At 48.8% G+C, this 23,296-nt stretch overlaps 6 protein-coding genes across 6 annotated transcripts; 3 read left to right on the forward strand and 3 right to left on the reverse strand.

The window, feature by feature from the left end:
• Positions 1–88: 88 nt before the first annotated feature.
• Positions 89–4,100, forward strand: B0H65DRAFT_567826 (uncharacterized protein; the record flags this gene model as incomplete). The annotated part of the gene is made up of 3 exons (XM_062830376.1): positions 89–741; positions 992–1,238; positions 1,324–4,100. Coding segments are annotated over exons 1-3 (3,465 nt in total), but the record flags the coding sequence as incomplete, so codon positions are not given.
• Positions 4,101–4,913: 813 nt separating this feature from the next.
• Positions 4,914–7,157, reverse strand: B0H65DRAFT_506463 (phosphatase 2A regulatory B subunit-domain-containing protein; the record flags this gene model as incomplete). The annotated part of the gene is made up of 5 exons (XM_062828063.1): positions 4,914–5,289; positions 5,344–5,642; positions 5,695–6,651; positions 6,709–7,065; positions 7,134–7,157. 5 exons carry the CDS (start codon positions 7,155–7,157, stop codon positions 4,914–4,916), a joined length of 2,013 nt encoding a protein of 670 aa, XP_062684260.1.
• A 2,041-nt stretch (positions 7,158–9,198) lies between these two features.
• On the forward strand, positions 9,199–12,130 carry B0H65DRAFT_105181 (RNA polymerase III transcription factor IIIC subunit-domain-containing protein). The gene is made up of 2 exons (XM_062820477.1): positions 9,199–9,479; positions 9,536–12,130. Exons 1-2 carry the CDS (start codon positions 9,333–9,335, stop codon positions 12,023–12,025), a joined length of 2,637 nt encoding a protein of 878 aa, XP_062684261.1. The 5' UTR covers positions 9,199–9,332; the 3' UTR covers positions 12,026–12,130.
• Positions 12,131–12,573: 443 nt separating this feature from the next.
• On the reverse strand, positions 12,574–15,123 carry B0H65DRAFT_456515 (uncharacterized protein). Its single transcript, XM_062826296.1, has 2 exons — positions 14,808–15,123; positions 12,574–14,709 (listed from the first exon to the last, which is right to left on the reverse strand). The coding sequence occupies exons 1-2, from the start codon at positions 14,961–14,963 to the stop codon at positions 12,703–12,705; spliced, it is 2,163 nt and encodes a 720-aa protein (XP_062684262.1). The 5' UTR covers positions 14,964–15,123; the 3' UTR covers positions 12,574–12,702.
• A 497-nt stretch (positions 15,124–15,620) lies between these two features.
• B0H65DRAFT_546041 (uncharacterized protein) lies at positions 15,621–16,268 on the reverse strand (the record flags this gene model as incomplete). The annotated part of the gene is made up of 4 exons (XM_062829423.1): positions 15,621–15,958; positions 16,044–16,069; positions 16,164–16,177; positions 16,260–16,268. The coding sequence occupies 4 exons, from the start codon at positions 16,266–16,268 to the stop codon at positions 15,621–15,623; spliced, it is 387 nt and encodes a 128-aa protein (XP_062684263.1).
• Positions 16,269–18,048: 1,780 nt separating this feature from the next.
• B0H65DRAFT_439926 (uncharacterized protein) lies at positions 18,049–18,501 on the forward strand (the record flags this gene model as incomplete). Its single annotated transcript, XM_062825453.1, has 1 exon — positions 18,049–18,501. The coding sequence occupies one exon, from the start codon at positions 18,049–18,051 to the stop codon at positions 18,499–18,501; it is 453 nt and encodes a 150-aa protein (XP_062684264.1).
• Positions 18,502–23,296: the final 4,795 nt, after the last annotated feature.

A 23,296-nucleotide genomic window follows, 5' to 3' on the forward strand; every position in this document is an offset into this window, starting at 1 on the left:
AGAAACACGCCGTCAGCGGAAAACTCAATTCGAGTCGGAGTCGTATCTGCTCATACAAAGAATTACTATGCTGCCTTGCTCTTGGTCGTGTGAGGAGAGTCCTTTGTCTCGCTTCGTGGTGTGGTGTGGTGATTCATTCGTTCTAAAGAAACAACAACCAGAGAGATGGAGAGAACAGGTTCTGCTTCTGACTCTTCTCTTTTTTTGCCCAACAACGTTTGTTAGTTGGTTCCTGTATCCGCCCTCTTTTACTTATTGCATCCATTCCCGAAGATTCCCTGTTCTTGGCTTACCTTGCTCATGATGTCTTCACAATCAAAGGACAACAACAACAACAACAACAACAACAACAACAACAACAACAACCGTGATCGAAAGTCGAAGAGTATTAGACTTTCCCAGAAACTGCGTGGTCTAAGAGATCTAAGATTACGAGTATCCATCGAGGGCAAACCTCACCTGCTACAGCGTCGAGAGTCAATCCAGGAATCACCCCACCAAGAAGAAGAGGAATACCGAATCGTCCATACACCCGACAGACCTCAGCGATTCATCTCACCGGTCGAAGCCCCTACCGAAGACGATTGTTACGACGCTCTCCGGACGTGGCATCACGCTGCAGAACAACAAAGGAGCGGGATCTATCGTGACGGGATTCAACAACAGAGGAGTGGCGGTGCAGGAGAACCAAGATCAACTGGCGTGGGCGGAGGAACCAACGACGACGACGACGACGGAAGCGTGAGTTTACCAACCAACCGTTTGCTTGCTTGCTTGCTTGCTTGCTTGCTTCTTCCATCTTCTCATGTAAAAGTCCGCCTGTTAAGATAAGATGTCTTCTGGAAGGACAGAATATTCGCCGCCTGAAGGCATGACTACATATCCATCATCCAAACCGCAGAGATTTCCCGTAAATCATGTTGCCCACCACGTTGAATACGTTGAATACCTCAACAGCCAAGTATCCCCGCTGACTCGGATCGAACAACAGAGAGGCAGCCCTTTCGTTCCTGACCCAAACGATGACGCGAAAACTCCAAAGGATCAGAAGTGGTGGGAACTTGCACATAGGGAGTCTAAGGAGATTGGGGGGATGAATCCTTTTCGTGAGTGGGGAGGAGATCAACAACAGCAGGAGGCGCAAAAGCGGTCGGATGACATCGGGCAGATTGTCAGACATGATACGGCCAAAGGAGGACCCTCTCAGAGGGGAATTGCTCCTCCTCATCTTTTGACTGGTACGTACAACTGCTGGACTACCAACCGGCAAAGGTACCTAGTCGTCAAACGGGTAAGGAGAGTTGAGTGCTGACAGTCTTTTAGATTTTACAGGACTGCTACCCAAGACATACGACACGAGCGAGGCTGGCAAAAATGATATGTTCAACGGAGCCAGCTACAGCAAGGAGGGGGAGTATACTCCATCCGTTTACACGCCGTACACGCCATCTCAGAAGAGCCCTGCTACTCCTACCCCCGAGATGTTTCCCAAGGCTCCTACAGGGACAACTTCCGAAAGTCCACCAGCCAAATCGACAACTGCAGCTCCAGAGACATTGCTCACTCGGGATATTCAACCTGTCCGTGTTATTGACAGCGATAACGAGTCCCCTTCTGCTCCCCCAGGAGGCCGCTACTTTGACGTCGACGAGGAGTACACCCCCAGCGGCACAGGCACCAGCAAGAGTTCCGTCTCCGGCAAGCCGACGACGACATATGTCGCAGACCAGCAGCAGCGTCCCAAACAACCACAACCACCACCACCACCACCACCACCAAAACCGTTGGGTAATACAGGTAGGGGGTTCTTGATCCCCTCGCTGGATTTCTCGAACCAGACGCAAACACTACACTCTGAACTTTTGAAGCTTGCGCACAAGCAACAGCAACAGCAAGAACAGCAACGGGGAAGGGGAAGCGGGCAGAGCGGAGAAAGTGGACAAAGCGGAAGTACCTCTAGTGCTTTCTACAGCGCTTTTACTTCTTCTCCAAGGCCAGATACGCCTGATTTGAGACCGCCGTCGCGACGGGGACAGGGACAGCAGCAGCAGCAACAACAAGCAAGTCCCAATCTAGTACCTCCAGGAGGGACGGGAACAGGAACATCAACCCCAGCAACACCTCGCCCAAAAAAACAGCAGCAGCAAAAAAGACCACCAAGGACACCACCCCGCGGTTTTCTGAAAGAAAGAGGACCGTATATCTCTCCTTCCAAGGGGTCTAGGCCTTCCTCGTCCGGTATGTCCTCTATGAGACCACCACCAAAGACTACGGAGCAACAAACAAGAAGTCCAAAACCGAGCTTCTTACTTAATGGACTCGATTTCAGCCCTTCACGACCGGTTCCTCCTACTCCTTTTGCTACCCCCACCAAGTCAGAGATGCCCTTGGAAAAAACATTGGGAACAGGAACATTGGGAGAACATATGGGAGGACATATTGCCGGGGCAATCAGTACCTCATCACTCTCGTTGCTTGCCTCACTTACGGGGAGTAATGGGTCAGTGATAACGCCGCCTCGGCTTTCTCCTACGAAGCCGAAGCCTCTTCCGCCGCCTCCAGCACCCCCGTCTCCGCCTGAACTGTTGACGCTACCGGCGACCGTGTATAGTGGCAATAGCAAGGCTAAAATGCCGGTTATTGCACCGGTTCCAGTGCCAGTACCGGTTCCCTCACCGTTGTCGAAGTTTAATACCACCTATGCGTTGTCATCAGATCCGTCAACCTCTAATCGGTTACCACAGAGCCAGGAACAGAGCCAGGGGCGTGAACAGGAACAAACTCAGCAGAGCTCCCCTGGATTCTCTGAATACATCCAGCAGCCACGAATAAGTGATCCCTTTGTTGATTCCCCGACGAGCGACGTGGATGATAGGTTATCTGTGGCGATGGTTAATGGATTATATAACAAGGAACAGGCTCAAGCTTGGAAAGAGACGATGGCGATGATGGTTCAGGCACAGAAGCAGGAGAGGCAGAAACCGGTTCAGGTCACGGTACAACCTCAAAAAAAACAAGCGGGGGGTCGGGAACAAGAACAAGGAAATACACGGAAGCAGCAGGTCTCTGGACAGGCAAGAACTCATCAGGTACAAACTGAGAACCTGGGAAAGAAACCTCTACAGACGCAGACGCAGATATTACAACCAAAGGTCCAGGAGACGGTCAACGCGGCTTCTTCGAAGAACCCTCCAAGGACTCCTCCTCCTCCTCCTCAAACTCCTCCTCGGTCGCCAGCACACCCACCAGAAACAAAACCCCAGACTCCCTCTCCTCAATTCCAGGCCTACCAACCCCAACCAACTCCCAGGACTCCCTCCCCTCGATATCTAGTATTCCCACCCCATTCTCAATCTCAATCTCAGTCCCAGCCCCAACAACAGTTACTGCAACCAGCACCAGCACCATCTCCCTCACCACAACCCCATCCCTCACCAGCCCTCTCCCTCCTCAGACCCATTTACCCAGGGTCCGGGTCTCCTTTTCCCGGGCAGACTCATCATATCATCACCCCTCCTCCTCCACTGCCCCAGTCTCTTCGAACTCGAACTCGAACTGTCAATCCTCCCTACAGGCACCACCAACCTGCGCCTTCATTCCGCAAACAAAGCCAGGGAAAGAAGGAAATGACCGATGCCAAGGAGAAAGAGCAGAAGAATACAAGTAGGGAGCACCAACACCAACGACGACCGGTATCTGGAAGTAGTGATGGTTGTGACTCGGATTCTAGTTATGAGAGTCTCCAGTTTTGGAAGACACCGACACCGACACCGACACCAGGTCCGGGTCCGGGTATGACTGCCCCTGTGCAGAGTACCTCTGGTACCTCTAGGGGTAATCAACAGTCTGGACAGCCGGGACACGGAGGATTTGGGGGGCGTTACGATTTTAAGGAGGAAGGTGATGAAGATGAGAAAGAAAAGAAGCAAAGGGACGATGGTGGGGGTGATGAGTTTGAGACCGAGACTGAGTGTGAGACTGAGACTGAGACTGAGGGTGGAACCACTGGAACTGGGAAGGATGTCGTCGTCAGTGGTGTGGTGGATGATTACGCGGATATTATTGATGAGTATGCTGGTGGGTGGAGGGAGACAATGTTCTTTGGGGAGCCGGAGGAGTAAGTAAGACTGAGTTTGGGAAGTTGTGTGGTAATGTTTGGTTGTATGTATGGGATTTTTTTTCAGCGTAATGGGAGAGAGATGTTTTGGCGAGAATGAGGTTGAGGAAATAACACTAACCATTGCTACTGGCTCTTGGAATCATAATAATTTACCATGAGGATCGAGAAACAGTCAGTCACAGATGGCATTTAGACGATTTCCAGTACCACTGTCTAATATCATGCCAGCCAATTTCTCAGTCCTCACGTACCCATCCTTCTTTTAGTCAACGTACCCAGCAACCAACCCCAAGTGAAGTCATTCAGAATAAAAAGAAAAAAAGAATTTCGAAGATATATTAACAATCGAAGCCAGCCTAGCCTTGTCCTAACGAAAAGCGTTTCTTTTTTGGTTGGTGGTCGGGCCAACTAAGAAGCAAACTGGAATGGAATCATGACGCCGTTAAAAACTCTCTAAAAGTGGTGGTTAAGTCCCTGAGACCTATGTGCCAAAGTTGTGTGCTGCTGTCTGTTGTGCTGCCGTCCTTCTGCCGCCTGCTTGCTGCCCCATTCCAGTCATGTCCTTGTCCGTCCTCTTGTCTCTGATTTCGACGTATATAAGACCGGCCGGCAAACAAGCCCTGGTTCAGCCCTTTTCCCCCTTGCTACCTTCCACTTCCCTCTTCCTCCAATCGCGTGATGGCGGTTTTCCAGCTTCGTACATGACTTTGACACCGAACAATGTCCGTGGCCTTGAGCTCCAAAATAAAATGAACAACACGCCCGAAAAGACAGCCCTCCTTGTGAAGGTGTATTACCGACTTCTGGATGACCCTACTGAGCTTTGCCTCTCGTGCATCCCGGGTCGTCGCTCCCTTCTATCACCATCCTGCAACTTCAAAGAATCCAGCCTCTTTTGATTATCCTCCGTGCCATCTACTTCTTCTAGGCGAGGCAGCGGGTTTACAGTGGTGCGAGCTGGGAGAGAGCTGGTGCCATTGGTTGCTCCACTTTCTGCTTTCCTCTGCTTCGCGAGTTCTTCGAGTCGAGCCCATTTGCTCTGACGATGAGCTTCCCTCGCAGGGGCGTTGCTTTGGTTTTCCGTGTACTCGTGGGAGCAATCGTCGAATAGCTGCGGGTTGATCTCCATAAATAGCTTCATGGCGTTATATACCATGCCGTGGATGGTTCTATACACGGTTAGTCGTGATACATCAAACACTTGATGTTGCTCAAGCACATACCTATTCCAGTGTCCCTTCGAGTTTTCATATAGAGGAGCGAACATGATGGGGAGAATGATCTCGACATTGTCGCTCACTAGGTTGCAGAAGTACTCGTTGTTCCAGAAGTACAGGGCTCTCTCGGCGACCTGGAAGTGCGGGCTGGCAACCGATTTGGCAAGCTGATGGAACAGAGGCTCTTGGACCTTGGCGAACTCAGCCGGGTCCATGACCTCGAAGATGTCTTCAACCTCGTTGAGGAACATGACCTCCTTGGTGCTGTTGACCTTGGGCCAATAACGGAGAAGTCCGAGAACAACCTGAAGCAGGGGTTAGCTAGGAAAGATCGCAAAGACATAGTATGTCACGTACCTCTTCTGTCAAGGAAGCGTCCTTCTCCAGGAACTGCACGATGCAGTACGCCAATTGAGGATGATACATGCTCAGACTCTTGACCTTGTGAAGAGGAAGCAGTACTCTGGTAAGGAAGAGCTTGTGCTCCTCCTTGAGAGGGAGCGCAAAACCGTTGATGATGGACCCCAGAATCTCGAGCAGTTCGGCGATGCCATTGAATCTCTCAGTTTCGTACGTGAACTGGAAGAAGACATTGTTGATAGAGCGGCGGATGAAAGACCTCAGGTTGAGGAACTTGCCGTAGATTCGATGCAGAGTCGTCTTTAGGAAATCCCGTTCTCTAGGGTCCTCGGAGTCGAAGAGCTCGAGGAGTTGAAGGACGAAGCTATGATCGATATATGCCTTGGCGATGTTGGTGTTGAAATCTTGACTTTCAATGAACCGGAGGAAGAACTCATAGACAACTTGGATATGCGGCCATGCAACCTCCAAGACCGGCTCATCCTCTTCCGGATCGAAAGCTTCACCCTGTGGGTTCATGGGAGGAGGAATTGGGCGGAACAGGTTCTTCGCAAACATCTCAACCACACGCGGATACATTGGCTCGGTGATGACTTGCCGGTTATTAGCGACATAATCCAGCAGCTCGTGGAGGGCCAAACGCTTGATCTCCTTGGACTTCATGTCGGCACTAGCATCATTGAAGTCAAAGATGACGTTGCACTGCTCAATCTTCTTCATGAACAGATCCTGGCGGTGGTTGGGCGCCACCTCATGGAAGCCCGGGAGCTTCTCGAGCTCGCGATGGGCCGAGATGTCGAACCGCGACGAGTTCTGCCTCTTTGGCGTCCTGAGTCCTTCTAGGACATCCTTGGGAGTCTGGTGTAAACGGTCGAACATAAGCGATTTCTGTCCGGCTTTTGGAGGAGCGAGATCGTGCGGCATCGTTTCCGCGGCGCCGGGAGGTGGGACATGCTACGACAACCAATCGTTAGTATTTCCTTGGCCAAGTTACAGGGTGAAACTTCTTACCGGCGCGCTGGGGCTGATTATGACGGTAGGAGGAAGGGTGCCGTGACGGGAAGGAGTGCTGCCGCCGTTGGCGCCCTGTTGCTGCCCCCCGATACTGCTGAATCTATCCGGTACGCCAGGGTTCGAGCTGCCGCCTTGAGGGCCAAGCATGGAATTGCCGTGGTCGCCATGGGCCGCGTTGTTAGGCGGCAATGGCTTGTTACGGTTGTCATTGACAAGTGTCGAGGAGGACGATGAAGGGGTGAGAACGGGCGACTGGGTGGCCTCGCGGGAGCCTTGGGAGTTGGGGGAAGCTGTTCCGTCCTTCGCATCCTTATTCTTCTTGGACTTGGAATCCTTGTCCTTGGTCCTCGAGAGCTAGCACGACGGGGTAGCATTAGCGATCCGTTCCAACGGGACAGCCTAGTGAAAAGACCTAGACTTACGACTCTCTGGCTGAACCGCTTCATCTTTGAGGACAACAGTTTCTCTGCCTGTGGGGCGAGTGAAGGCTGCCCGACCTGGTGGTGGAGGGGTAATGAGGGCGCGGCGATAGAATGATAGCTGGATGCGAAAAGGGGGTGGCTAGCCGAAGGCTAGGATGTGTGCCGAACAGCTCGCGGGTTGTGCCAACGGGCCGGTCGTGGACTTGCTTAACTGGAAGCTCTACGTCCCGCCTGGAAGTCCAAGAGGAGGGGTGCAATGCGTCCGTCAGAAGCCCGACTGTGCCTGGCAGTATTATTGGGGACGACGCCGCGTTGGATGATGGCGAGGCCACGGCGTGTCAATCGACTTGTGTGGATGCCCGACGCTCGGCCGATTGAATGGTAGCCTTGGTAGGATGGTTAACGCTAGGGGGGTCGGCGAGTCTGGGAGGCGCGCTCTCGATGGTGGCAGCAGCAACGGCTACAGCAGCAGTAGCAGGGTGAAATGAGGGCGCACGGCGAACTGGCGGAGTAAAGGAATGATTGCCGCGCGAACGGGTCGGATGAAAACAAGGTGACGACAACAGCGCAGGGTGTCTCGTCGACGACGGGCGTGCTGGCGAGGTGGGCGTGCTGGCGTGGTAGGTGTTGCTGTAGGGACGTTGCCGGATGGATGGAGTGGGAATTGGTGCTTCCAAGTCCAGTGTGTGTGTGTTTTGGGACTTTGGGCCTTGGGGGAGAGGGACGAACTTGCTGGTTCGAGGCGCGAGACTCCGAGAGTAAGGTAGGGTGCTGTTAGAGAAACAGGTAGCGCCAGCACCAATCCGCTAAACAAGCCAGAACTGTCTACCTTACTGGTCTACTGCCAGGATGTTGCTGCGGGGCTGGATGCAATCGCGGGACCTAGATCCGACTCCGAGTGTGAGGGTGCCAGGTGCCAGGTGATGTGGCTGTTTCTCCAATGTCCCTTGTCGCTTCCACTTTTTGGGTGAGTGTACAACGCGGAGTCGAAGAGTTGTGAGAGAGACTCCGGACGGGCAGTCTGGAGAACTTTGTTAGGTTCACTGACAACTTCTTGCTGGGGGCCCGAGCGGTGTGTCCTGTGGCTGTAGGCGTAAAAGTAAATGGGAGGGTGATGATCGCCTAAAAAGACCCCGGAACCTCCAAACCGGTTACTAAGGGCCTTATTAGCTTGAAAATGATGGTACATGCAATAACATGCAGAGTGAAGAAGGGCTCGAGGCCGAAACGGCAGAGGAAGGTAGAACACGGCACTTCCTCTCCTCCGTTGTAGCTTTTCAAAAAGTTGACAAGTTGACAAAAGTACCGTCCAAGGGGAAGCTGATCTAGACACAGCGGCGCGCTTATGTTGGGCGGGAGATGATCACTTGAACAGGGCAAAAGGACGTCCAGGGAATGGAAATATGATGGCGAGGCTGAAATGTTAAGGATGGAGGTGTGTAAGATGCACTATCATCCCACTATCACTTTTTCCTGAGTTCCTGCGGGCATAAAGTTAGGACAACGATAGCTATCAAGCAAATCAGTCTTGTCTGAACCGATGTGTCCATGCTCAGAGATGGCCCCAGTCTTGGTAATTACAGGTGTCATGGTCTCCACTTTAACGAACTGCAGGCGTTCATTTAGCGCCATGCAGGGTGTCTGGCCGGCCCATTTCAAGTGCTCCCCTCAGGTCCTTCCCTTTCACGCCTCATTTGTTTGGATCAGAATTTCTGTGGTTTGGATATAAATCATCGAGCGTCTTTAAGCAATGCATATAATAGGGTTCGGTTGGTAATGAATACTTTACGCTCGTTTGATGATTGAATGAAAGGAGCGAATCATCGCGTTACGGCATAAACCTTGAATGTTTCAAACACAAACTGGAAAGAGCAAGCCTCAATAACAAAGTACCAATGTACCATGTATTTTCTCACTACCTATGCGCACTGTCCTCCCGAAACAATTTCACCGCGAAAACCCATGCAATTTCAACTCTGGTGCATAATCCTCACTGTGCATCTCCATTTATGGACATCGCCAAAACAATTTAAACTTCAACATCACGGCCAAGCCTTTTCTCTCGGTGGTGATGATATGAAGCAACAACGACACTAAAACTTGATCCTTGCAACGTCTTACGGGCAATTATCAGCTGTAATACTCAAGTTCAATCATCAATCCATATCTTATGCGCAATCACCGACTTCTCCGAATGACATGATGGACGGGCTCAACCATCAAACAGAACATGCGCCCAGCTACCCAGTCCCTGCTCGGAGATTGGGGGCGCTTGAGCATCCCATGATCATCAAAAATGTGGACAAGGCTATGAACACATTCCCTTCACACTACTCACTCGAGGCTGTAAGATAGAGTTCCCTTCTTTACTACTAAGAGTTTGGTACTGACAATATCCTCAGATCGTGGACTCATCCAGCCCTCAAGTATCGATCCCACTTTATCTACGGCACAGTGACCCGACAGTGAGGCCGATTGTCTCGCACAATGCACTCACTCACAATGTTGTCGTGAAAGTCACGGTCCCTAAGCGTACAGGAAGGAAGCGCAAGCGTGGAACTGATGGGCCCTTCGAGGGACCCATTGTCGACAACACGTCCACGACAACAAACTCCAATGAAGAAGTCTTCTCTCGAGACCGGCTCGACGCCCCCCGTATCCTCCGTCGAAAGCTCAGCGACAATGTAGGGAAATACACCGTCGAGCCCATCGGCGTCGTCACCAACACGCACCGCTACCGCGGCCTCGCCGACTTCCAGTACGCCATGGGCAACTCCCCCTTCATGTCCCGGTTCGTCGACCAGGTGCTGCCAGGCGACGTCGCCAAGCTCAAGGAGTTCGCCATCCAACCGGGCATCGAATCCGGGAAGAATATCGACCTGATCCCTCCACCCAACTTCACGCCCATGAGCCTGCCCTTCCAATACGGCTACGCCCAGAACCCGTACACCAAAGAAATCAGCCCCGGCACCGCCGGCCAAGCGGACGACGACGGCGGCAACTCCGACACCGACTCCGAGGCCGAGTTCCGGCGCGTGGTCAACGTGACCTCCCGTGTGCCCGCAGCCGGCTACTTCATCGCGCACGACGAGTACCCCGTCCCGTCCGCGCCGCGGCGCCAGCCCAACCTAGCCGACCCACAAGTCGCTCTTATCATGAAGGAAATGTGGGCGGCGATGGAAGAGCGGCCGATCTGGACGCGACGGAGCATGTGGAACCGGCTAGGCTCCAAGTTCGCCTCTTTACCAAAGAGCGGTTCGCTGGTGCGCCACTGCCTGCAATACGCGGGCTACCAGTTCAAGGGCGGACCGTGGCGCGACGCCCTGGTCAAGTACGGCCTCGACCCCCGCTCGGATCCCAAATACCGCATCTACCAGACCCTGATCTTCAAGCTGCACAAGACCCGCATCGGCACCGTCGGGCGCGAGTGGAAGGCCGTCCGCCGCTCCGAGCTGGGCGTCACCAACTTTGGCAAGTACTGGAACAGCTACGGCGAGAGCGCCAACCTGGGCCGGGGGCCGGCTTCCGAGCGCCGCTCGCGCGAGACGCACGTGTTCACGGGCGAGTCGTTCAGCACCGACGGCAAAGTCTGGCAGGTCTGCGACATCACGGACCCGCTTTTACGCCGGCTGTTCGAGAACGCCGAGGTCCGGCCCGAGTGCGACACGGAGATTTCGGGTTTCTACCACCGCGTGCTGTGGTCGGTGGCGAAAGCCATCATGAAGTGCAAGATGCTCGCCATCCGATTCGGGCGCACGCTGTCGGACGACGATTTCGGTGCCACGCTGGAGGCCGTCAAGGGTCCCAATGACGGAGGGGATGGGGGTTCGGGAACCAGCATTGGCATCACCTTGCCTGATCTGCAGCTTACGGCCAAGGAGTGCGAGCAGTTGAGGGGGAGAAATAAAATCAAACCGGGCCTGAAACAAGGGCGTGATCGGTGGGAGGAGAGGAAGAAGAAGACGCATTATAGGGTTAGGATCCCGCTGAAGGAGGTGGAGGAGCGCGAGGCGGAGAAGATGGCCTTGTTGTTGGGGATAGGTCTCAAGCCGCGCGAGAGAAGGCGGGCTCCGGCTGATGGGAGCGCTGCTGGTCTGGGGCCTTCTGCTGTTTCTGCTGCTGCTGCTGCTGCTGCTCCAGGTGCAGAAGTGGATGAAGAAGTACCACTTGACCCGGCACTGGCGAGTATCGGGGGAGGAGAGTCGGTTCAGGCTGATGCCACCACCACCACCACTGACACAACCGACAAGAGACCATCACCTGCCGCCGCTGATGGCAAGGATCAACCCGCTACCACCAAGACACAACAACCTCGCCAAGACCGCGAGGACGAGGAAGAAGGCGAAGAAGAAGAAGAAGAAGTCCAAGCCCCCAAAATCCTCCAAGACATCTTCGAAGACAACGAAGACGAAGAAGAATACGAAGGTCTTTCCGAAGAAGAAGAAGAAGAAGGCGACTTTAGTGACGGCGACCTTCTCGGGGACGAAGATGACGAAGATGATGAGCGTAACGTCTACGACGACGAAGAAGATGACGAAGAGGATGGCTACGGCGGTTATAGGACTGATGCCGGCTACCGCACTGACGGGGGCTACCAAACCGATGGGGGTTATCGGACCGATGTTGGCTATCGGACAGATGCTGGCTATCAGACCGAGGGAGGTTACGGTTACCGGACGGATAAGGAGGAACTTGGGGGCGAGGACGAGGACGAGGATGAGAGTGAGGAGGAGGATGAGGACGAAGAAGGTGGCGAGGGTGGAGGCGAGGGAGAGGAATTGGAGGAGAGGGGAAGACCTCGTCATAGGCAGCAGCAGCAGCAGCAGGCCCAGTGGGATGAAGAGGATGTGGACATTGACGAAGAGGATGAGGAGGAGTATAGCGACTATTAATCGCTTCTTATGGCTCTGGCTTTTGTCTATCTTGGTTTATCACTTGGAACTTCTTCACCCATAGGTAGCTTTACAAGTAGAGGGTATCTATCTATCTGTCTAGCGTGTCTTCTTGCGTAAGCTCATTCGCATCTTGAAAGAGGCTGGATATTGAGAGCCTTTGTGCAATAATGGCTTATTGAATTGAATGCTTCAAGCATGCTTTCAATCACAAAGAACGTAAAAAAAGAAAAAGAAACAATTTGTCTTCGCGGGAATTGATGTGACAAGCAGGAAAAATTACTACGTAAACAGAGTTAGGTATGAAAAAGAAAAGAAAAACATACAACACCAGGGATTCGCTGGTCGTCACCGACCCAACTACTAGTCTGGCCCTCACTGGCTTATCTATGGGAGAGCGGACGGGATCCCGAGTTTTCCAGTGGGTATGGTCGTATATGCTTGTTTGTTTCTGTTGTGGAGCTTATATTGTTCGCATCTCCGGTTGGTATCCTTGACATCTGACTTTCCACTCACTCACCATCAGGACATTCCAAACAGTAAGATCATGAGAAATTGGTATTTCTGTTCTATAGTACATAGCTGCTTTATCTCTGTTCACCGCTAATAACCATACCCTTCCACCTCACTCCACTAACTGAACCCAGCAGAAGATACCTGCTTACTCCCGTAACTCATCACGCCCAACCACCACTCCACGGGGCACCACTACGCTGCCCTCCATACCCCCCTCGACCATAATCTCCTCGTCCACCTCCTCCACCGCCACGTCCACCTCTGTAACCCGATCCGTTTCCTCCTCCGTAGTCTCCTTCGCGTCCCTGTTGCTGCTGGTGCTGCTGATAGTCACGCTGCTGGTTGTGCTGAGGATAGCCTTGATAGTCATGACCTTGGTGCTGCCGAGGCTGATGATACTGGGGTTGATGCTGCTGATGCTGAGCATGGTGATGAGGAGGTTGGTTCGAGTGCTGCGGCGGCGGGGGCGGCGGCGGCCAGGCACCGCCGGGAGGAGTAGCAAATGGGGGAGGGTGGGGAGATACACCCATCGGACCACCAGGCGGGTAGAAGTTCGGAGGCGGCGGCGACGGGGTAGTGATATGCGGCGGAGGGGTTGGATGTTGAGGATGCTGAGGATATTGGTGAGGCGGACCGGGCGGCGGCGGCCATTGGCCTTGGTAGTTTTGCGGAGGGGGCGGAGGGGGTGGAACTGGGAAGCCGGGGAATTGGTGAGGTTGTCCTGGGAGAGGAGGGACGGGAACAGGAAAGCCGATAGGAGGCGGGACCGGGTGGAAGTTACCGGCTGGTTGTTGGTTGGGCGGCGGCGGCGGCGGGACGAAGACACCCGGGTGCTGCGGTGGGCGAGGCGGCATTCCCGTGGGAAAGCTGGTAAGCGGTGGAGGAGCATGATAAGGTGGTTGTTGATGTTGTCCTCTAAGTCTAGCAGGGGACCTAGAGCGACTTCGACCCCGGGAACCGTACCTTGGACTCCTCTGTCGGAAGCCTGGACGACTTGTTGACCTTGATCTGGATCTGGACCTGTATCTGCCCCTTGAGCGAGACCTGGAATGACTGCGCGAAGCGTAACCACGACCGCGTGGGCTCCTGTCTCGACTTCGGCTCCGGCTCAAGCTGCGACCCTGACTTCTGGACCTGCTCCGGTTGCGATAACTTCTTTCTGGCGACTCTGACAGCCGCTGACGTTTGAAAGCAGGTCTATCAGACCCCCGGCTCGAGTCTCTGCTCCGACTGGGGCTGTATGAGCGCGATTTTGATCTCGATGACCGTGTCCTTTCTCGAGTTCGCGATCGGCTATCATTACCCGAAGCTCCGCGCTGATTCCGCTTCTTCATTTTCTCGCAGAAGTTTCGAGACCAGCCGTAGTAGGTTTCACCTCCGATGACCTCGCCAGTAATTTCGTCGGTCTCTATGACCTCTCCCATCTGACCAATTTCTGGTGTGGGCCCATCAAGGTTCGCGGCATCCTTGGAGAAGATGTTGTCAACATCGACGAGCAGTTTCTTAACCGCCTCCACGAGTGTCTTTTCTGCCGGGCCTGCGGACAAGACAAGGGGCTTGATCATGTCGGGGTTCATGGGCCTCGTAGAGTTCGGTTCTAGGACGGGCATCCAGTTGCCTGCCGGTAAGTCGTACCATGCTATGGAGGGATCGCCGTGCATGGCTGGCATGATAAAAGGAGCTGCTTTTACGGGCTTGGGTACTGAGCTGGTAGTTATGGCAGTCGGCTGCGCTGTGTTCGGGACAGAAGCATTTGATGCCGGCGCTTCTTCTACGGCCACCCGTAGCTGTTTGATTACAGCCTCTGAGAAGTAACCTTTATCCTCCCATAGGGAAATCAAGTCCTGGATTTTGCGAATGTGCTTCGGACAGTTCGTGAACGAAGAGGCGCTCCTGACCAAAACGGGAAGCGCCTGTTCAAGCTTCGGAGCGAAGCTGTCATCGTGGTTGCGGAACTTGACATGATAGAGGATGTCATTGAGAAGGTAGAGGGCATGGAGACGTTTGCGCTTGGCCGACGTCTCACGACCTCTCTTCTTCTCGCTCTCCGTGAGATCCTTGGCCGGGGCCTGGCCATACGACTTGACAAGTGCGACCAGGTACTTGCAAAAGGGAGCGATCCGCATAGAGGACGGAACCAGGTTGGTGAGAGCCCATTGCTTGCATTTCTGAGCATACGGCGCGGAGCAAAGAGATATGCCGCACAACTTAGCAATTGGTCTTATAGACAAGAGGTGTATTTTTCATTGAGCATGTGTGTTCAAACCTGGACATTGGAGGGCGAGCACTCGGCGGTGGCCGTGTTCAGCAACGCGAGCGTTGACTCGATCTCGTCGCGAGAACAGGACTGCGGGTCCGCTCGAAAGAGGGCGCCTGTGAGGGCAGCTTTGGCGACGATCAGCTCTGCCGACGTCGACGCCATCGCGAGAGAGTCGGGATAGAGAAGAGTATTATCTGATGTAGTGTCGTATGTGTGTTGCGATACTGAGTCTTGGAGAGAAAGTCGTTATATAAAGTTGTGAGGGGTCCGAGCGCGCGGCGTAGAGGCAGCGATGTTGAAAGTGAGATGGAGTTGATGAATAGGAAACCGTAAAACGCAAAGGGTGGAATGAACTTGCAGTCGATTGGGCAAGAGGCTCGTTGCTCTGATTGACGACGCTGATTGGACATAAGTAGCCACATGGCGCTTATGCATCTGAGCCTGTTACGGTAAGTACATTGTAAGTAATTATGCACTACTCACAAAGTGGTCAAAGCTCTGCTTGTGCTCTTTAAACAGCGGACGATTTCGGCTTCGCGCCGGGGCGGTTATACTTTTTTTTGCATCTAGTACAGAGCTTCTTCCGACAACCTGATCATCCCATGGAACTCTTCGATTGGAAAATGAAAATATGAGACGAGTCCCAGTTGTAGCCAGCCAGATAAGCAGCATCGAAACCGCGAGTTCGATCTACGTCGAATCAAAACCAACCAGCCGCATTCCCGTCCCTAACTTTTGGGTAGAACATAGTCCCCTGCGGTCGTATTGTACATGTTTATATCTTCTGCTCCTTTTTTCTGTTCCTTGTCGAGATCTAACTTAAGAGAATCGATCCCCCTTCGGACTGGAATATGGCACGCTAGCCTCGTACTTGCTTTTCTCGAACACCCTTTCGCGCTCGGTCGAAGGCGCATGTCTCGTCGGCGCCGGATCGCTGCTCGATTCCATGCTGGGTGAGCCGGCCGTGTCCGTCCGTGCCGGAGAGCCGTTGTTGGTGGCGGATCCGCCCATGGCTGACGAAGAGAAGGGCTGGGATGAAACGTTCTCCGAGTACTCGAGAGAGCTGGCCATGCTCTTCTTGCGGCGCATTTCCTCGATCTGGTTACGGCGTGTGGCATCGATCTCCTTCTTGGCGAAATAGTATGCGGCGGCGCCACCTGTGCAATTGCGGGAGAGCGTTAGTTTCTGCTCCCTTCCCTTCGTTGTCGTGTTATTGTCCGAGAGGAACGGTTTGCGACATACCAACGCACAAAGAGCCCCAACCGAACCTGTCAAGTTCGCGGTCCAAGTTAGTCAACCGGCCATGAGGATTTATTGACTTCGGCGACGGCGTGGTTGTGTCACGGCGGACGGCGCGCTCACCAGAAAGACTTGACCTAGATGGAGGGAAAAAGGTATGACGTTAGCTTGGCGTCTTACTTGCTATGCCTGTTTGGATGTTGCGCCCGCGAAACCTACGGTGTTCATGTTTGCGATATTCGTCACAATCGGTCTTGAATGGAATGACTTTTTTTCGGCAAGTTCAGGAAAGAATTAGAGGTACAACCGAATTCAAGGACGTTTCTTTGGTCTGGACCCTGGGAGTTGTCGATTGGTCTGAGACCCTGGGAGTTGTTGATAGTATCCAGTCTCAATGGGGTGATGTGATGGATAAGAAGCGCAGGCTGCACAGACCATGTCGAACGATGCAAGATCCCTGCAGGCAGCATGCTTCCGGCAGGCAAGTGCTTGTTGCATAATGGTCCAAGTGCACAAGAACACTCCTTCTCTCATCACCGTTGTCCCTTCCGCTCAGTTGGCTGATACCTTCAACACGCCGATGATTTGTATCGTGCCATTCGGATATTCTCAACGCTACTTCCCAGAAGTCCCATATCAAGGGAACAATGCCAGAGTGATCACTTCGTTCGGCCCAGTGTGCCCCGTCCCGTCTCGCTCAGTTGACCCACAGTTCCACCTCCATTCATGGGTTTGTTTACATTCTGTACGCTAAAAGAGCGTCTATACCTAGAGAGATTCCCCGTCGATTTCACTGTCCCAGCACACTACGATACGCAAGGCCGAAATGAAAAGGGCGCTAGAACATACCTGCCTACGTATGAGTATCTCAGAGACCTAACGGGATGGGACCTTGACGCCCGTGTCTCTTACCTACTGCTACTGCCATCTGCTTGACGGATTTCGCTCCCTTTTCGCTCAGCTAGGCTTTCAAACAACCCCTATTTTGCTCTTGAAAGCCACCGTTCTGATATATCACTCCAGATGTTCATCTCCACCGCCATCGTGAGGTTGAATTTGACCATGGACAGGATCATTTGACTTGATTGACATTTGCACGGTTACCGCTGTGTCTGCCTTGCCTGACAAGTGGCTGACAAGAGTAGCGAGGTGAAGGGCTTTCATGTGTGTGGCGATATGGTCCTTGTCGGACATGGTCGAAGCCGGTGAATTAGTTACCGAAGAGATTGATGAATCCAGCGACGAAGCAAGAGCCCTGACACTTACATGGAAGCTGGCAACCGATCTACCGCTGAAAATGCTGGGGATACAAGTTGCAAACGCTTAGAAAGAGTTATGCTCGAGGCAGATGGAGTACCGTACCCGCTTATGAGAACGAAGAGCTTGTTGATATACGACTGTTGAATGGTGAAGACCAGAGCCCTGGAAGGCATCTACGTTGGGCTCCTGTTGCAATATTGACTTTGCTGGTTGGCGCCAGTCTGCTGAGGACTCTAGAGCCCAGCTTCAACGTACATGACCGTTGAAGAGGAAAGGCTTCGAGGCGAAAGATTGGCCGTGTTAGCACACGTATGTGTCTGTTCACATGTAGTCGTATCCTTGCATACCTGTGGACTACCGAGAAGGTGATTGTATCATACAGCCTTTCTGGAAAAGACTTGTGATGTTTTGAGGAGTCTAAAACCAATGAGGGTGTGTGTAGACCATTCACATGGCATTGATTTTAATTGTTGATAGGTACACGTCAATGAATGCCCTACAAGGCTAACTTGGACAAAACCACACACTCTCAACGAACGTCTACACTAGGCAACTATTTCACCCAAGCCATCTCAAGACTCTATTGTAACCATACGCACACTCGTACCTATGTTTTTCTGATATAAATCAGACGTCCGTCTGAGTTCTAGCAAGTAGATCTCCAAGTAAGTATTTCAAATCCTCGACAGCTTCGAAGCTCCCACAAGCACGCATTCGTTGTCTACGTTGCATTAATCGCATCATCACAATGACTCTATCACCTCCGCCGACATCATCTTCAAAGAAACGCAATCCTCGCGCAAGGAGCACTGCATCCGTCCACTCCAAAGAAGCTGCATCGACTAGCCTGCCAGCAAACCCACCTCTTCGCTCCTCATTACGCCTTAGAGAGAAGAGACAACAAGCTGCCACCAAAGCTGAAGCAAAAAGCGTCGAAGCTATGCCGACGAACGACATGAAGACAAAAACAGAGTCGACCGATGCTCCTAAGAAGAAGTCCGCGCCTCCCAAGACCAAAACGAAGGTGTCCGCCAAGCCTGCTCCTCGCAAGGCGGCCTCCGAGTCCGAGCCTTCCACGAAGAAAACAGCGTCCAAGATTAGGAAGACGAAACCTCGGAAGAAGAAAGCCATAAAAGAACGAGAACGTTGGCCTGGAAAGAGGAAGTTGGATTATTTTAATACAGACCCCGTATACTGGTAACTCGTTACTTGCACATATTGGCGTTGGAAGGAACTTGAGACAAGATGGTGGTTAGGAAGCGGACATGATGCTCCTGAAGGGAATTAAATGTTGTTGTTACTGAACACCATATGCTACAAAAGAAAGTCAAATCGTTCAGTAAGTTTTCTAGAACTCTTGCCAGGAAACTTGTCTGGGCCACTGACGGTTTCACCTGTATGATCAACTCGGGGGGGCTTAATGCATTGAGAAGACGGATCAGCAATTCTTTAATTCAAATACTCTCTCCGCTATGTTGTTACATCGTTCTTGAACAGAAAAGGGGAAAAGAGGAAACATTGAACCTGCGACTCCCCCGTCATGTTTTGGATACCAAGGGGAACGCTGCTCGAAAACCACCTAAACTCGCGGTACCTGCATCTGTTAAAGTCTTGTGTCGCAGTGAAAACCGACCGTTCGTTGCTTTTGGATCCCGCCATCAAGGTGCGATGCTTTTCATCCCAATCTTTCGATAAAAGAAAGCTGAAACAAGGAATTGTAAACTTGATGACCAACAACCAGACTCTTCACAACAGGATATGGAGACACTGGAATGTCTTTGTTTCTGACAGTGGACACTTGCCATTAGCGCAAGGGACACAAATGGGTCCGTACGGTACGGTAAGGGAGGTACGTACCTTTCGACTGGTACCTGCCCCTGTTGCGATTGCAGTACCCCTTGGGCCCCGCTGATCTTCAGCGTCCAGTCTCGACCTTCAAACACTTCGACCAACACGGTTCGCAGCCGGCCCAGCCCCCAAAAAGGGCGAGTCCACAGCGCATCGTCATCTCCAAACAGCCTGCAAACACGAGCCGGACACAGCCCCAAAACCTGGAAGGGAAGTGCCCCCCAGATCCCCCACCGTCCGTTTTTGAGAAAGACGACCCTTGGAGGGGGAGGCGTGTCTTTCAACATCTTAAATAGGGGTTGCTGTAACGGAACAGCCTGTTGAACCTTGTTGAGTAGGCCAATTGCCTGTTAATAGGGTGTTAGAGTTAGACATATGAAAAGTAGCAGCATTCCTACAATGCAAAATCTTGTTAGTAATCCTTTACTTGTTGGAGCAAATTTCTGTTGTTAAATTTTGAAATATTGGATAAATTTCAATGTTGAAAGGGAATGTTAAATAAATTTCAATATTGAAAAATCTTCGTTCCTTCCTCGGCGGCCTTCCACGCTCCTTCCTTTTTACTATATAAGAGCGTGTTCGGCAAGCCTTTTTTTAGCGTATTATTGTATAAGAGGCTAGCGGTCAGAATCGTATACTAGCTCGCTTCTGACTGACTAGCGTGCTAATCACATGCTAAAATAGGCTTCTGAATGAAGGCATCCCTATAATCGATTTTTGGCTAATCAGGTCTCTGGAATCCTATTGAACGAGATTTTGAACGAATCAATAGCCAAATACTAATAAACCCCCTTCTAAACTATTATTTTGAGGGTACACGTAACTAAAAAATTACATAATCCGAATAAGGTCGTAAGGAGTGCCCTATATATATACTATAATTTCAATGCATTACCCTAGTATAATACCCCTCATTATTATCGCTAGAGGTATCACATCGCTAATTATTAATATTATAATTTTAACCAATATAATTGCAATAGATAACTATATTCAAAAGAGGGAGGCTATTAAAAAGCTTACAATATTAGTTGTTATTGCTAATTTATTACTCAAAGATCCCTCGATCCCTATAAATTTAAACGCGAAGAAGAGCGCGCTAGTAATAAACAAATTTTTTAATAGCTACCGCGGTCGCTTAGAATACTTTCTATGTATATAATTTTCAATTATTCAGAAATTAATTAATTAATTTAAATTAAATACTAGCTATATATTAAAGTGGTCGAAATATATATATTACGGGGTAAGAGGGCACCGTTGGGGGTAGAGTAAGATATGCGTTATTATACGAGGGAGAGAAAGGGAAGTGTGTGTGGAGGACTGGCTATATGGGCGGGAGCCTAGCAGGCCAGTCCGTGCGCGCTTACGTGAGGCTATATGTAATTAGGATATATAATTAGTATATAAATATATATTTCTAAACTATAGTATTAACTCTAGTATAATATATGTATAGATAGTATAGTACGACTATATTATAGGCTAGCCCTATGATACTATCCCCTCTTAAAAGAAGTTCGTAGAGTTGAAAAAATCTATATACATATGAAATAATATTTTTATTACTTTAATAATTCTAATTCAGCCTTCTCTTCTATCGTTAATTCTTTTAGTAGTGCGCCCGGGTCGATTTTAAGACCCTCCTCGTCGTAGTTTACGAAGTAAGTTTTTAGTATACGTTTAGATTAAATATTTATTAGTTTTTTCAAAATCCTTATAAAGGCTACTTTTAAGTTTTTAATTTTGTATTTACTTAGGGTACTATTGAGTAGGCGTAATATTGGTATAGTTACGGCGGCGGTAATTTCTCGTTAAGTAAGGTGGGCGGAACGCTACCATAGGGGCCTTAGAGCGGCCGGTGCTGGTATTAGCGCCGGGTTATTTTAAATAACAGCTATAATTTAAAATACTAATATATCTTAGATATTTAGGAGTATAGGTAAGTTGGGGGATTCGTTATAAAAGCGTTAGAATATTTCTTTATAATTGATAATATAGTCTTTAGGTTTTTAGGTTAATTAATTATTATTTTTCTATTTAATTCGATAGTATTAATAAGAATTACCGCCGAGTTAGGTATAATTAATAATTTTTTCGAAGTTTTATTCCTCCTATTCTTTATAATTATTAGTTTTAATTATAACCCGGCCGTTATTCGCCTTTATATTTAACGATATATTTTAGCCGGGAAGACTTTTACCGATTTATAATTATATTATAAATATATAGAATATTAATAAATATTTTATATTCGTTAGGAGCGCGAAATATATTATATAATTTTTAATCTACGTAATACGGAAAGGGCCCTCTTATTGAGGGTAGAATTTTAAGTATAGGCGCCCGTTAGCGAAGTTTATTATATTTAGTAAAATTAAATCGTTAGAATAATACTTAAAGGAATTGATACGTTTCTTATTAGTATTATCCTCATATTGCTCCTATATACGTCGGGTTTATTAAATTATAAAGTCCTAAATTTTCTAGAAACAGTCCGCTAATTTTAATATTTTATAATATTCTTTTAGTTAGGCCGGTAATAAATTTAGGAGAGGTAGTATATAGGGTTAGGGACTTATTTTTGCGTAGTAGTTATAATTAATAAAAAAGGGTAAGATATTTATTAATAAAGATATAGCGTTATTATTAATAAATTCTGTAATTAGTAACTATTTAGCTTAATCCGTTTACGCCTAATTAATATAAAGTCGTAAGAATTATTTGATTTTTATATTAATCCGTTCGGTTTAAGTATTAGTTTAGGAGTAGAAAGCGGACGTTAATTTATAAATAATTCATAATTTCTTATAAAGGGTAGATTAAAAACGTAATACGAATTAAATACCCCTATTTAATAGTATGCTATTTAGTAGGCCGTAAATCGAATAAATATAATCGATAAAATAGTTTACGAATTTCTCCGCTTTTAAAATTACTATTGGGATATAGTATTATATTTTAATTAAGCGGTCGATAACAATAATAATATATTTAAAAGTTTAGCCGAAGTAGGTACTATTTAATAATAGGGTAATATAATCGACCGTAACGTTCTTTTATAGCGTTAAAAATACGGCTACGGGTTTAAAATAATTAATAGAACTTTGTTTTATTAATTTAAATTTTATATAAAGAAAATATCCTTTATAAAAAATCTTTACGTCGTTATATATACCCTCTTAATAAAATTTGTATTATAAGAGTTCGTAAGTAGCGTTGCGGCTAGGGTAGCTTGCGTCCGGGGAATTTTATTAGCGATTAATTAATTAGAATTGGAATTCCTTATTGTAAGAGTTGATAATAATTTTATTCTGCTATTTTATAATATTATTAATAACGTAATATTTAAAGAAAGTCCGATAGAAAACCTTTTTAATAATTAATAATTATTAGTATTTTACTTCGTTTATTAAATAAGAGATTAACTCTTATAAAAAAATAAAAGTTTTGTAGGTTACCCGAATTAAATTATTAATTAATTTATTATAAAAATTATTTATATTTAGTAAGTAAAGGGAGAAATTGGCTGCAGGGTCTTCGAAATAATTGTATTCGAATTATAAAGGGTCTAATAAAGCCCGCTTATATATTACGAATTTATTATTTTCTATATTATCAGGGCGGTTGTTTGGTTTGCGGCTTAGTACGTTTAGGCGGAGGTTTTTAGAGCCCGGTATATATTTAATTAAAAAATTAAAATAGGATAAGAATTAGGATTACTATATATAGCGTTAGGTAAATTATTTATTAGTTATAAAAGTCTATAGGTTCTTATAATGTATTAAAATATTAAAAGGTTATTAAGCCCCTTCGAATTCTACCCTCTATTCCTCTAATACTTTGATAATAGCGAGCAATTTCTTATTATAAATATTATAATTATATTTTTAAAATATATGTTTTATTAAAAAGTAAATTATTAGGTAAAGGACTCTATCGTTTCTATATTAGGAGAAAGTACCTCTTGTAGCTTAGTTAGAAATATTTATTTCCATAATCGTTTTGATAATTTAATTATAAATTTTAAATACGAGTCCTTTTGTAAAAGCTTTCTTTAATGCTTTAAAAGATTGTTAATAAGTATTGTTCTAAGTCTATGTAGTATTTTTCTTAGTAAGTTTGTAAAATATAGTCGCTATAATCGG

This window comes from Neurospora tetraspora (genome assembly GCF_033439725.1).
Source record: "Neurospora tetraspora strain CBS 560.94 chromosome Unknown B0H65scaffold_2, whole genome shotgun sequence".
Classification (NCBI taxonomy): Eukaryota; Fungi; Ascomycota; class Sordariomycetes; order Sordariales; family Sordariaceae; genus Neurospora; species Neurospora tetraspora.

Excerpts from the sequence above, each read along its gene's own strand:
- B0H65DRAFT_105181 (XM_062820477.1), top strand. The coding sequence starts at position 9,333 with ATGATGGACGGGCTCAACCATCAAACAGAACATGCGCCCAGCTACCCA. Across the intron at positions 9,480-9,535 it reads CACACTACTCACTCGAGGCT|ATCGTGGACTCATCCAGCCC; the intron begins GTAAGATAGAGT and ends CAATATCCTCAG.
- B0H65DRAFT_456515 (XM_062826296.1), bottom strand. The coding sequence starts at position 14,963 with ATGGCGTCGACGTCGGCAGAGCTGATCGTCGCCAAAGCTGCCCTCACA. Across the intron at positions 14,710-14,807 it reads GCTCGCCCTCCAATGTCCAG|AAATGCAAGCAATGGGCTCT; the intron begins GTTTGAACACAC and ends CCGTATGCTCAG.